The sequence below is a fragment of the Emiliania huxleyi genome (genome assembly GCF_000372725.1).
Source record: "Emiliania huxleyi CCMP1516 unplaced genomic scaffold EMIHUscaffold_36, whole genome shotgun sequence".
NCBI lineage: Eukaryota > Haptophyta > Isochrysidales > Noelaerhabdaceae > Emiliania > Emiliania huxleyi.
This window is the reverse complement of record NW_005199274.1, coordinates 126,134-139,152: the sequence shown is the minus strand read 5'-3', so window position 1 is coordinate 139,152 and position 13,019 is coordinate 126,134. Positions and strand designations below refer to the sequence as shown.

The window sequence follows — 13,019 nt, the reverse complement described above, 5'->3', positions numbered from 1 at the left end:
TTCGGGGCCAAGGAGCGGGGCGGGGGTGGAGGAGGGGTGGGGTGGGGGTGGGCGGGGTCGCGAGGCCAGAGGGCGGGGCGAGGGCGGGGCGTGAAGTTGGCAGTGGTGTGTCGTGTGTGGCCGTTGTGGCCCACGTGGGCAAGGCTTTGCTCTTCTTGCGGTGGCAGCATGCGCAAAGGGGCGCGCGGGGCATTGCAGCATGTCTTCGGCATGTCTCCATGATTGTGGCACCATGGTCCATGCCGGCTCGCCGACAGACCGGGCCTCTCGCGTTGCACGGTGCTGTGTTGTGAGTGGTGTGTGTGACTGCGACTCTGAGACACAGTCAGTGTGACGCGAGGGGGCATGATATCTGCAGTGCCCCCGACACTCTGTGCTCGGCCCACGTATACGTGTACATTTACTCCTACAGACATGTGGAAATACACGCGCTGAATGAACACCGCGCGCCAGAAGCCACCCCCCGGCGAAGAAGGGGCGCAACCGCAAGAACGCGCCGGACCGCGCCGCGGTACTCAAGACTTGCAACAACCCAACACATCGTGGTAACTAGTATTCGCGTTGCGCTCTTGGCGCACTGGTTGGGATTTCATGCAATCACCCTACTACAGCAACGTTATGCCGCCGGCCCTCGCACCGCCTCGAGCAGGTTGATCAGGATGTCGATGCTCAGGTCGCGCCCCGGGCAAAGGCGGTCGCCGCGGTCGCCGACGCCGTTGTAGCCGACGAAGCTCGCCTCCGGCCCCCACAGCGCGGACGCGCGCTCGTACGGCGCAAAGGTGCGCGGCCGAGGGTAGACAGCCTCGTCGAGCGCGACGTTGGCGTAAGAGAGGAGGACGGGGCAGCCCGGCGGGAACGCCCGCCTTATGTCGAAACCGGGCGTGTCAAGAGAGCTCAAGAGAGCCGTGGGAGAGCGTGCGGGGCAGTATGAAGGGCTCGGTCTTCCTGTCTCTCGGTCTCCCTGTCGCTCTGTCGCTCTGTCTGTCGCGCCTGCCGAGGCCTCCGATCTGAAACTCCTCGGGCTCGTACCTGTTCACGGCACACTCCTGTGAACGGCGCCTCTTTGCGAGCTGTTGATCCGAGGCTCCTCGGGCTCGCACGAGACAGCGACGGTCTCGGGGACCGGCGGATTGAGCCGCGCCTAGACACTTCCGAGACACTTCCGAGACACTTCCTCGGGGACGGGCGGGTTGAGCCGCGCCTGAAGGAGGAGGGAGGGGGGGAGAGAGAGGTGAGTGGTGGCCCGTCTCGTCTTACCAGTAGACTGCGGTGGACTCCGGTCAGACTGGTCTACCAAACGGTCTGCCCCTCGGAGAGAGGGAGAGAGAGAGAGAGAGAGAGAGAGAGAGAGAGAGAGAGAGAGAGAGAGAGAGAGAGAGAGAGAGAGAGAGAGAGAGAGAGAAAGAGAGAGAGAGAGAGCAGAGGAGTCACTGGCGAGGTTGCCCCGTGTCTCGCTGCTGGCAGGCGCCGGGGCGTGTGAGGAGCGTCGGCACGCGCCGTCTCGAGCACGACGAGCCGCATCCGATCGCGGTCGCCAAAGGGCAGCGCGAAGTCACGCGGCAGGCCCTTGCGCCAGCTGTCCGCGAACGGCAGGCCACCAGCGCGCCAGCTGTCTGCGTGCGGGCAGCCGCCGTCCGCCGCCGCCCCGCCGTCGACGCGCGCCGCCTTGTCGCCGTGCGAGTCGGTGAGCAGGATACGACCTCTCCCCCCCCTCTCGTGATCTCGGGCGATCTCGGGTGATCTCGGGTGATCTCGGGTGATCTCGCCTTCTCGCCGTGCGAGTCGGCGAGTAGCGCTGCCGCGAGGGAAGGCACGCCCTGCAGCGCGGCGATGTAGACCACGGGCAGCACTTGGTCGACGAAGCGGCCCTTGTCGGGGCACATTGGCAGCGCGGGGTCCACCTGCTCACGAGCCGCCTCCTCTCTCCCTGCCTCCCCGGGTCGCCTCCATGGGCAGCGCCAGCTCCGCCTCGTACTCTGCCAGGGCCGGGCAGCCAAGCATGAGCGCGTGCAGCGTCTCGAGCCTGGGGGCACACCAGAGTAGTCAGGGCGAGAGGTGTCGCGCGGGGTACTCAGAGCACCGCGCTAGCACAGGGCGACTCAATACAGCTGGATACAGCGGAAGGCGTGCCTCGTCTCGAGCACTAGTACTCGGGTACCCGGGTCTTCACTCCCCATCTGGGGCCCAAGATCTGGGGAGAGAGGGGGAGAGATGTTCCACATCTGGGGCCACGAGCTGCGGAGCGCTCTGCAAGCCGACAATGTACGGCAGGACGACTGCGTTGATCACGCTCATCGCCCAAATCGCTGCGCGGCACTCGACTGAGCTCTCCGGGCCGAGGTCGACCTGAGGGGAGATGAGCCCGAGACGAGCCCGAGATAGGCCTGAGATAGGCCCGAGATGACCCCGAGATGACCCGAGATGACCCCGAGATGACCCGAGCTCTCCGTGCCGAGGCCGGCCTGCAAGAGGCGGACCGGCAGCCGTCTCGGATGTGTCTGCGAAGTGTCTGCGAAGTGTCTAGGAGGCGTCTGACCTGGAAGACGGCCCAAAAGATGGTGCGTGCCATGTACAGCTGCGTCGCCGCCCTCAGCGCCGCGCTCATCTCGCCTCCGCTCTCGGCCGCCGCCGCCCGCACCGCCTGGAGCGCCGCTGCGACGAGCGGCTCGGTCGGCGCGGCGCGGGCGCGCGTGCCGTCGTTCATCAGGTAGCGGAAGAACTGCTTTCGGAACGAGGCGTGCGCACCTGGGGACGCGTCGTGGACGCGTCGTGAAATGTGTCGTGGGCGTGTCGTGGGCGTGGGTGGGCGAGGCAGGCGCCATTGTTTCCCGGTGCGCCATCGCCGGACGCGAGCGCGAGGGGAAAGAGCCGCTCTCCCGGGTAGGACGGGCTCATCGCAGTTGGCCGCACGTTTGGCTTGCCGATGTAGAAGCCCCGGTCCATCGGTCCAAGCAGCCGCCGATGCACCTCGGCCGTGCTCGCAACCGCCAGTTTGCCGCCGATCCAAAACGTGTCACCAAACCAGCGCTGCCGGTCGATCTCCGGGTCCGCGATCGAGACAGCGTCCAACTGTCCGAGCAGGAAGACTGTGCACGAGAGGCAGCAGGCACACGGCCCGCAAGGGCATACGCAGCACGAAGGCAGGCCGTTCGCGTCCGAAGGGCAATACTGATACCGATAGCTCGCCAGTCGGTTTTGGCAGCCGTCCTGGCAGCGGATGGCTCTCAGGCAGCAGCCGTCGCTGCACCCGCACGTGGCCGTGCGGCAAAGCGTCGAGCACGGCGCGACACACCACGGCCCGCAGACCACACACCCTGCCGTCGAGAGGCACGGCACGAGGCAGTCGGTGAGCGTTACGAGGCAGTCAGTCGGCGCACGTTTGTTCGAGGCGGGGCTACATGGCGCGTCCACGGGGCTACATGGCGCGTCCACGTCGCGCATGATGGACAAACTCTTCGGCTCTGCCATCATGCTTTGAGGATGGCCGGAAGCAACACGATAAGGTCGGAGAGGATGGCCTCAGCAGATGGCCTGGAGGCGACCAAGGTTGTGCCGTGTGTGTGTGAGCGATCTGTGATCTGTGAGGGTCCGCCCGCAGGCGCATTTTGTATACTCTGGCGGTGCCCGGTGCCGAGCGCAGGCAGAGCCCACAGGTCAGACCTTAAGACAGCGTTGTAGATCCCTGGGCGAGGGTGATGGCGTCCCCGTCGGGTCAGGGCTGAAGGCGGGGGAGACCAACCCGATCTCTCCGGCGTCCCGCGGGAGCGTGATTGACACCCCCCCCCGTGCCAACAGCCCCATGGAGGTAGGCCACTCGTCTAGCCAATCAGCCTTAAGCGAGCGGCCTGGCCGTTGGAATGGCCGGGTGGAGAGAGGGGCGGAGTCGGCTCGGAAGCGCGACTGCAGCCACGGGGACTGCCCGCGCACTCTCGTCGGGTTGAGGGGAGGACGACTGTCTCTGACGGCGGACCTCAGTTACGAGCCGCCCTCCCCTCGAGACGCGAGGCCAGCGCACTTGGGGCCGAGCCCCAGCGTGCACCGCCCCACACGCCTCACGTTCTGAGTGAGGTAATCCAAGTGGGAGATAAGCCTCCAAAACGACACGCTATTACCTACCCTATCCCCCTGCCTACCTGCCCTCAAAGCGGCCTGCGGGCCTTCTATTACCTACCTAACCCCCCCCACGCGCGCGCGCGCGCGTGCGCGCGCCATCGAACGGTTTCACGACGGCGCCGGCGAACGGCGCACGCCGAGCGCGTCGTGTACCCCGCGGACCGCGACCGACCGACCGATGTCGACGGCCTCGCTCGCTCGCATTCAGTACGAGCTGCTGCGTTGCGTCCGACGCGAACCGCAGCTGCAGGCCGAAACCCGGCGCATGGCTTGATTGGTGGCGCAGCCCGGTGCGGCCGACACCGCAGCCGGACCTTTCACGGTGGTCGTCGTTCACGGCGCGCCGACGCCACCCTCCACTCACTCGCCCGTCTGGTCCCCCCGCGACCCGCTTGACGAGCAGGCAGGCGGCTCTTCGCAGATGACGATGACGCTGGTCGCAGCTTCGCTTGCGGCCAGGCAGCGCGCAGCATCTTAAAAAGTGGGGCGTGCCACGTGACCTCCTTGACGCCGTGAACTACCAGGAAGCCTGGTTCCACCTGTTTGAGTCCGGTCGGGCAACGGGTCCGGTTTGAGTTCGTCGGGCAACGGCCACGGCCCCATATCTGGTGGTAGACGCCATGGCTCTGGAGCTTCAAGCTCCCCCAACACGCTACGTCGATGCCCATGGACCCAAGGCACTGTCCCGTTGCAAGGTCCTCGCCCGTTCCGCGCGTGCCACCCCAGCCGGAACGACGTATGGCGAAGTCAGGGCACTGGTTCATGCCTTTCGTGTAGTCATTGAGCGCGAGGCGGTTGAGGTACATGCCCGTCCCAGTGCCAACGTACTTTCTCGTCGACTGGTTGAGCCTGAAGCAGTCAATGCTTTCCCCACAGCCACGGGGCTTCGCATCTGGTTCAGGTGTCCCAACGCACTCAGGCCCGGTGTATACGCGACGGCTGTTCTTGTCGTCATTTCCATGCACGTCCGATGTCAAATTAAGCGCGCTGTTGAGCATCCTACAGAGACGCAGCACGTCCAGTACGGCGTCGCCATCGAGGCGCCCGAACCAAGTAACGCTCGCCGGCGCTCGTTGGAGAAGCACGTCCCAGGCCAACCGCGTCTTGTTGAAGAGCAGCTTCGAGCTGGCACGCAGCACTGGAAAGCGGCCATAGTGATCCTTCTCCTCGGAAACGATGACGAGCTGGCGTTCATCGGGCAGAAACCTCAGCCAGCCGTCGTAGGCCGCCGCTACGAGGTCGTGCTGTAGTGGGGAAGAGAGCACCTGCAGTGCGAGCGGCACGTCGGGAGGAGCCATGGTATCAAAACATCAAAAAACAAAAAAAGCGCGCCTTTGCGTGGGACCATGGACGGACGCGAGTCCTAGCCGTCCTTTGTTTGTATTAATAAATGGCGCTACGGAACGCCACTTACTCTCTCTAGGTGCGCCTTGCGGGCACATCCGCGGATCCCCTACGCACACGACGCACACACCCCGACAGGCACCTACAGCACAGACACCGAACGCATACCGACCATGCGTCGGCCGCGAAATCACGATGCAAGCGCGCAACATACAGCAAGGATGCGGGGTTTTTTGCATATGGGGTCTGCCCAGTGGGTGCCCCCGGTCATCTGCAGCCCCTCCCCAGCCCTGTGTCCCTCTGTCCGCGACGCTGGCGCCCAGCGGAAAATCGAGCAATACTGCCCGATATCGCGACGCGCCACCAAGCTCGGGCATGTGGTCGGCACAGGCTGAGCTGCTCGCGGTGCACAGGTCATGATGCGGACCGTGCACCGCGAGCAGCTCGAGGCGTGGCGAGCACCTGGCCGAGGACGGCGGCGTCCCCCATCGGGTTACATCGCGCGAATGACCTTTTTGTGACCCTTTTGTACGAACCGTTCACGGCACTAGCCCACCGGACGGTCTCACTCTCAGGCTGCGCCCCTGCGCGCACACATCCAACGAAGATCCATGCACCATGGGAACCACAGGTCACAGCATCACAGTCACAGGAGTGCACCTGCACAAACCAATTCAAAAAAACAATATCCGCGGAGACGGAAAAAACGAAAACGGTAGAAGAGAAGAGTCAAGAGATGCGTGCTACAAGCTTCGTGGCCGCACACCGCTCGCGGAGTTCACGCGGCACTTTCACAAACGAAAATCTCACACGCGTTGGTGAGCATCATACTGCTTTTCGAAGTCCTTCCTGCCCCACTTCTGAACGCCCTCCTCACTAATTCCACCATCATTCAGGCACGGCGGGTTGAAAATGCAGCGTACCACCCCGTGGCAGAGCGTCTGGCATGCCAGGAGTGCGGTGACGATGCCAACGCAACACTCGAAGCCCTCCAAGCCCGTCAGGCGCTGTGAGATCGAGAGATGTGGTGAAAGTGCTCAGAAGACACGGCGACGCGAACTCTGGCGGGCACAAGCGGCCGGGGATGGCCATGGGGCGCAAGGCGGCATGCCGAGACGAGCAGGTGGCAAGCGGATCTTATGGCGCGGCACCTGCTTGTCCCTTGCATCGGCTCCGTCGGCGCCCGCGTCGCTACGCTCCATGCTTTCGGCCTCGGGTGCGGCGGCCTGCCGTTTCTGCCGCTGCTCCTCAGCGAGTCTATCCTGGAAGTTGAACTGAGCGCCGCGCGCTTTGGGCTGCGAGCTGGCGCCTTTCTTGTTCGGATGCCCCGCCTGTCCCTGCACCCCACCCGAGAGTGGTTGCGTCGGCGGCTGCCCCTGTCCCTGGCCCACGTCGGCTTCCGCGGGCGCGGCTTCCCGTGACGGTGCCGCCCCGTGGTCCCGCCCGTGGTCCCGCCCGTGATCCCGCCCGTGGTCCCGCCCGTGCTTCTTCGACCGCTCCCGCTTCGCTGCCCGCTTCGCTGCGGCTCTCTTGTCTGCAGGCATCGCCGAGAGCGCCTGGTATGCGGAGGTCACGTCGGCAAACTTGCGCTCCGCCTCGGCGTTGCCTTGGTTCTTGTCGGGATGAAATTGACGCGCAAGCTGGTGGTATGCGCTCTTGAGGTCGCTATCAGATGCATCGACTTCAACACCGAGCTCGCGAGTGATTCTGAGATCAGGTTGGGCGACTGGCAGACATTTCAAAAATTTGGCGCCGCAGGCGCCCGCTGCGTGCCCACCATGGTTGGGCGCGCAGCGAAGAAAATTTTGCGCTCTCGACAGCCTTTTCTAATAGGAAAATGGCCTCTACTCGGCGCCATACCGCTTGTCGGCGCACAGCGGAGTTCGCAAGCCGGACCTGCTGCCTTCCCTTCTACGTACACTTTCAGAATGGAGGCTCAAACGCAGCGCAGGGCTCAGACCAAGTGCAAGTCGATTTGTACCACAAAGTTGGTAGACAGTGCCAAAACCGCGGAACCGAAAATGGCGTTTAATTTCGCGCACCTGCTGTCCGCCGCCTGTGGCGGCGCTCCGCACCGCTTGAGGCGCCTGCGGCGCCCCTGGCGGCGCGCTGTCCGCGCGCCCCTCTGTGGTTTTCGTGGGGGGCTCGGCTCTCGTAAGTGCTAAGTCTCGATTTGTACAGGATTTCGACGTTAGTGGCAAAACTGCGGAACCGAAAATGGCGTTTAATTTTGCGCACCTGCTGTCCGCCGCCTGCGGCGGCGCTCCGCGCCGCTTGGGGCGCCTGCGGCGACCCCCTGGCAGTGGCAGCAGTGTGTACGGCTGCGGGTGCGCCCGGTACACAAAACCGGCGCTCTATGGCGTGCTCCGGGGGAGCACGACTACGCAGTCGTGGCTTCCACACGCGAGAGAGTGGCTTCTATATTTACGAAAACATTGGGCGTCCCTAGTGCCGCATCCATAAGAAGTGACGTCACGGTTCCAGGAGCGCCTGGCGGCACAGCTTAGAGTGGCAGCCGAGCGCCGGCCACGACTATCGAGTCGCCGTCGCGGAGCTGAGGGCTGGCCGACGGGTGGCGCGGTCTTCCTCCCAGCGCCGCCCATCGGTCAGCCCTCAGATCGATCGATCGGCGCTCAAAGTCGCTTCAGATCCGAGAAAGCTGCTGGCGCCGCTGCCGATCCCAGCCGCGACGCCAGCAGCTTCCTCTGCTCTCCAATGCGCCGAGAAGCGACGCGGCGGTGCTCGGCTCGCCATGCACGATGACGGCTCCGCTGGGTGCTCGTCGGCCGGTCCGGTGGCACCCTATTCGCGCGTCACCTGCCGGCGTCCCGACGACAGCCTCGCGCCGCCGCTGATGGAGGGGCGGTCGGCGCCACTGCCGCCGCGCCGCCGGTGGGAGAGGCACTGGTGGTGGCCTGGGCGGCCCTCCGCCGCCGCTCGGCGCGCCCGGGCAGCGGTGGCAGCCTGCGCCGCCCCCGCTTCGAGCGGGCGCCCCCGCTTCGAGCGGGCGCCCCCCCGCTTCCAGCGGGCGCCCGGGACGGGTTCCCCGCTTCGAGCGGGGAGATGCGGCCTGGGATTCGCTTTCTGAAATGTCTGCCTCCAAAGGGGAAACGACTAACCTGATCTCAGAATCACTCTCGCGGCCTCTGGCTGGAACAGGATCGCAAGCGAGTCCCCCCGGCAGGCGCGCGTCTTCCGAGAGAGGAGCGGGAGCGAGGGACCTTCTTAGTTGTCCGGCATGCAGATGCATGCACGGCCGTTCAGAAACTTTCCCAGCCGTTGGAATGGCTGCTCTCCCGCCCCTCACCGGGCCGCGAACGGGTAGTAGACGTTGGCGCCGAAGAGGGAGGAGAGTCGCCGAAGGACGGGTAGTCGTCGGTCATGCGGGGGGAGGAGGAGTCGGCGAGCAGCAGGGGGGGAGAAATGCCTGAGAGGGTGGGGAGGGAGGCGTGAGGCGCGAGGTGAGGGGCGTGGGGGCGCGGGGCGCGGGGCGTGCGTGGGACGCGAGGCGTGAGGCGCAGGGCGTGGGGCGGGAGGGCGCGGGGCGCTCGAGGTTGGGGCAGGGGGTGTTTTGTGTGTCTGTATGTGTGTCTGTCTGTTTCTGTGTGTGTGTGCGTGTTGGTTTGTTTGTGCGAGGGCTGGGCGGGGCAGGGCAGGGCGGCGGCGAGCGGCGAGCGGCGTCGGCGAGATCGGCGACGTAGAGAGGCGATGGTGACGTACACGGCGGCAGTGTTCACGGCAGCAGCGCCGGTGGCGGCCCCGCGCAGCGGCGGCGGCGCCCTGAGTGAGGCAGACTGCCCTGCACAGCCTGCTGGGCACGCTCCCGACGAGCGGCGCGCCATGCGGGCCCGCCGCGGGCGACGCGGGCTGCGAGCCGACACGCGTGTCGCAGGCGTAGACAGCACTGGCGAAGCGAGGCGGCCGGCGCCGGCCCCGGAGGCGGCTGCAGTAAGAGCAGCGAGGCAGAAGTCACTGTCCAAGGCGTACTTAGCAGGCTGCCATCGAGCAGCGCGCCATGCGGGCCTGCCGCCGGCGCGACGAGATTGGAGAGCCGACAGGCATCGTTTCGAAGAGGTAGGTGTACTGAGGAGAGCCATCGCGCCCGAGGCGGTCCGCGCCGGCCCTGCAGGCCGTCTCAGAGAGCCTGGCGAGGCTGTACAGAATGCCAAGAGCATACTGGGCAGGCTGCCGTCGAGCGACGAGCCATGCTGTCGTCCTAAGTCCTATCCTCTGCGCTCTGGCCGGTACTGCCAGAGCAGACTCGCTCGGCACTCTCGCTGGGCGAGGGCATCGGTCTCAATGCTTGGTGCTGGAAAGAATTTCATCCCACTGGCGCGGGACGGGGGACGCACACAAGTAAAATCCCCAACAAGCATGTGTGCAGGGTGGCCTGACACGTGACACAGCTCACAGGCTCCCCGCCTGATTGATTTTTGGTTATCGAGAGAGACGAATTCCCGAGCGGTAAGTGTCACCCCGGCGGCGCAACCGACCCGCGCCTCTGCTCGCGCTGCGCAATTTTGGCGAGCCCCTCACGGTACGTCGGGTACCTTAGGCCGCCCGGCAGCAGCACGCGGCGCATCCGCGCGTTGTCTACGCGCTTGTGCTCTGCGGCGCGGCGGCGAGCGCGGCGGCTCGCGCCCGCGCCTAGGGTTCGGGGTCCGGGGGCCTTTACGTCAGGGGCGGGGACCTGGGGACCGGAGCCGGCGCATCGCGCGCCTGCTGCGTCTGCGTCGCCAGCTGCGGCTAGAGGCGCGCCGAGTAGTGCTGCGGCGTGCGCCATGACCTAAGGTATGGTGAGGTAAAGAGGCAAGGTGAGGTAAAGGCAAGGTGGGCTTCACTCACGCGAGGTGGTGGGGCAAGGCCAGGCAACCGTCGCAACTCCACGTCCAAAGGCAGGAGCCCAACGGCACCCAGAGAGCAAGGCCCAGCGCGCGTGGGTGAGTGGCCCATGAGTGAGATGTGTGTGTTTGTTGTGTGTGTGCGTGTGCCTCGCCGCGAGGCGCCGGCGCGTCGTCGGCGAGGTTGAAGATACCTGCAGGAGTGCTCCGAGGAGCGTCAGAGAGGCCGGGGGCGCCTGCCACGCGTCGCCGGTGCGAGGGGAAGAGAAGGCAGGGAAAGAAGGCAGCTCGCCGGAGCTGTCGGCTGCGCCTGCCGGCTGCACCATCGACGCGAGCAGCGCGGCGCAGATGTCCTCGACATGGATGCGGGAGACGTACCGCACAGGCGGCGGCGGCGGCGGTCCACCCTCCCCCCCCCCCTCCCCCGCGCCCTCGCCCGCGCCTTTGTCGGCCCGCACCGCCGCCGCTCGCGCCACCGTATCGAGTGCGGAGCGTCCGGGGCCGTAGATGCCGGCCAGGCGGAAGCAGCACGCGCGAGGCGGCGCGGCAGCTCGCTGGCCGACGTGCAGCCACTCACGCTCGGCGGCGAGACGGTGCGCGCCTGTGGGAGAAGGCTCCGAGAAGGTTCGCCGCGAGGGCTCCTCGACGGCGCCCTCCTGCGAGGCGGTGCGCGCTGGCGCTGCCGGGCGCGCAGCGTGTCTCGGCGAGCTCGCCGACCCACCCACCGTCGTGGTCGCCGTACACGCTCGTCGTCGAGAGGTAGCCCACCCACCGCAGCCTCCCGTCCGCGCCGCCGCACGCGCGCTCCACCTCCTCAGCGTGCAGCGCGAGGAGCGGGTCGCGGTCGAAGTCGGCGACCGGCGGCACGGTCGCGAGGAGGTGTGTCGCATCGGCGAGCTGGGCCAGGCCCGCCTCAGTCAGGCCCGCGTACTCCTCGTCCAGATCAAAGGCGTGCACAGACGTCAGCCCAGTCGCAGCTGCAATCTCGCTGGCGCGCGAGGCTGACCGGCAGGTGCCAGAGACGCGCCAGCCGAGGTCGCGGGCGTCGAGCGCGGCCTGCAGGCCGACGTAGCCAAGGCCGAAGACGAAGAGGTGCGGCTGCTGCAGAGCAGGCATTTGTCCCGAGGCGAGAAGAGTTCACAACCACACGTGAGACGGCGCGCGCGGAGCGCGTGGGGCGGCCCGCATTTTCTTTTTTTTCAAAAATCTTCCCTCTAGCTGAGTGGAGAAGATAAAAAAGAAACTCCGGGGCCAAAGGCGCCGCGCAGCTCGAGATGGAGGATACTGATCACTACTGATGGAGGATACTGAACGGCAGCGCACGGCGGTTGCCAGCTCGAGCGATCAAACGCTCGCCGAGCGCGTCGCCGCTGCCGTCCCGAGATGGACGAGCTTCTCGCTCGGCACGCAGATGCAGACGAGGAGGTGCCCATGATGTCGCGCGAGGAGCTCCAGGAGCTCATGCACAGCGTGCCAATCTCTTTATTTGCTGGCGTCCATAATGGCCCTGCTTGATGTCAAGCACCGCCAGGCGAGGCGCGTGTGCAGCACGTGGCATGCCGAGTGGTGGGCGACGGATACGGTACGTCGTGGGCTGCGGAGGTAGGTGAGCCCGCCCGTGCTGATGCCGCATGATACACACGTGAACGACATCATCGCTCTGGATGACGAGCGGCTCTGCCTTGCCTCCACAAGAGGGATGGGCGCTGGTGCTGGTGCTGACGGGATGCGCGTCATCGTCAACATGCACGCAATTCTCGACCCGAGCTCCGACTGCCAGCCGCTCACCCTGCACTGCAGTCACCAACCTTCGTGGCGCCTCGCAGCGGGCAACGGCCGCATCTTCAGCTGTGGCGGTGACATTCGATCGTATCGGGTGACGGACTACTCCATGGTAGCAGCGCGCGCTCCATCCGCGCCATTCTCGTTCTTCGGTCTCGCTCTCGCCCCTGTTGGTCCGCTCTCGCGGTGGAGAGGATGGAGGAAAGAGAGTGGATCGTCGCGCTGGACCCGGGCACGCTCGAGACGCGCTTGACGTTTGGCGACTTTCAGAGTGGTGCTCTGCATGGGATGGCTGTCGTTGGCAAGGAGCTGTATGTCGGCCACGAGCCGGACTGCAGCATACGCGTCTTTTCCTTCACCGGCGAGCCGCTGCGCCAGATCACGGGTGCGTTTCGAGTGCCGCACGTGCTCCGCTACTTCATGCGGCGCCTGTACCTGCTCGAGTACAACGACGAGCTTCCACATCTCGATGAGAACGGTCAGGTCGACGAGAGCGAGGAGGTGACCGCAGAGCGGTATCTGGCAGGGACGCGCGTCTTTGTGCTGACACCAGAGGGCGATCAGCTGCAGGTGTATGACTTACGACCACAGCTGCAGCGCCCAGGCGAATTCGTGTTTGCGATGAATGTTTTCGGCGGGCAGCTTCTCATCGCCACAAGCAGCCGCAGCTTGGACAATGTCAACAGCACCGTTGACTCGATGTTTGCACTGAGTGGCGTGTGAGACGCGTGCGCGGAGAAGCAGCAGGTGGCTGGAAGCCAGCACTCGCTGCAGCTGCTGCAGAGCCTCGCAACGCTCGACAATGCGAGGACCCAGCTCGGCCTCCTTAAACTTTGACTCCAGTGTGGGTGCGCGGCGAGCCAGTCTTGTGACACGCGCGCTGCTCACGCGTCTGGGCGACGGCATGGGCGCGCACCGAGGGCGGCGGCATGGGCTGAG

The 13,019-nt window shown here is 65.8% G+C and overlaps 4 protein-coding genes across 4 annotated transcripts; 1 reads left to right on the top strand and 3 right to left on the bottom strand.

Annotated features, from left to right (window-relative positions):
• Window positions 1-42: 42 nt before the first annotated feature.
• On the bottom strand, window positions 43-3,538 carry EMIHUDRAFT_435913 (hypothetical protein). Its single transcript, XM_005772314.1, has 10 exons — window positions 2,820-3,538; window positions 2,537-2,745; window positions 2,237-2,346; window positions 1,969-2,023; window positions 1,767-1,901; window positions 1,498-1,665; window positions 1,101-1,141; window positions 991-1,029; window positions 495-863; window positions 43-457 (listed from the first exon to the last, which is right to left on the bottom strand). Exons 1-9 carry the CDS (start codon window positions 3,469-3,471, stop codon window positions 617-619), a joined length of 1,656 nt encoding a protein of 551 aa, XP_005772371.1. The 5' UTR covers window positions 3,472-3,538; the 3' UTR covers window positions 43-457; window positions 495-616.
• A 2,725-nt stretch (window positions 3,539-6,263) lies between these two features.
• EMIHUDRAFT_208659 (hypothetical protein) lies at window positions 6,264-7,918 on the bottom strand (the record flags this gene model as incomplete). Its single annotated transcript, XM_005772313.1, has 5 exons — window positions 6,264-6,464; window positions 6,609-7,164; window positions 7,500-7,544; window positions 7,696-7,811; window positions 7,892-7,918. 5 exons carry the CDS (start codon window positions 7,916-7,918, stop codon window positions 6,264-6,266), a joined length of 945 nt encoding a protein of 314 aa, XP_005772370.1.
• A 2,691-nt stretch (window positions 7,919-10,609) lies between these two features.
• On the bottom strand, window positions 10,610-11,087 carry EMIHUDRAFT_58640 (hypothetical protein; the record flags this gene model as incomplete). The annotated part of the gene is made up of 2 exons (XM_005772312.1): window positions 10,610-10,936; window positions 11,016-11,087. Coding segments are annotated over 2 exons (399 nt in total), but the record flags the coding sequence as incomplete, so codon positions are not given.
• A 712-nt stretch (window positions 11,088-11,799) lies between these two features.
• Window positions 11,800-12,803, top strand: EMIHUDRAFT_208657 (hypothetical protein; the record flags this gene model as incomplete). The annotated part of the gene is made up of 3 exons (XM_005772311.1): window positions 11,800-11,880; window positions 11,971-12,192; window positions 12,273-12,803. 3 exons carry the CDS (start codon window positions 11,800-11,802, stop codon window positions 12,801-12,803), a joined length of 834 nt encoding a protein of 277 aa, XP_005772368.1.
• Window positions 12,804-13,019: the final 216 nt, after the last annotated feature.

Coding starts and splice junctions, on each gene's coding strand:
- EMIHUDRAFT_435913 (XM_005772314.1), bottom strand. CDS start 3,471: ATGATGGCAGAGCCGAAGAGTTTGTCCATCATGCGCGACGTGGACGCG. Junction 1,902..1,968: donor CGGCCCTGGCAGAGTACGAG/GCGGAGCTGGCG, acceptor GCTCGTGAGCAG/GTGGACCCCGCGCTGCCAAT. Junction 1,142..1,497: donor GGCTCGTCGTGCTCGAGACG/GCGCGTGCCGAC, acceptor GGAAGTGTCTAG/GCGCGGCTCAATCCGCCGGT.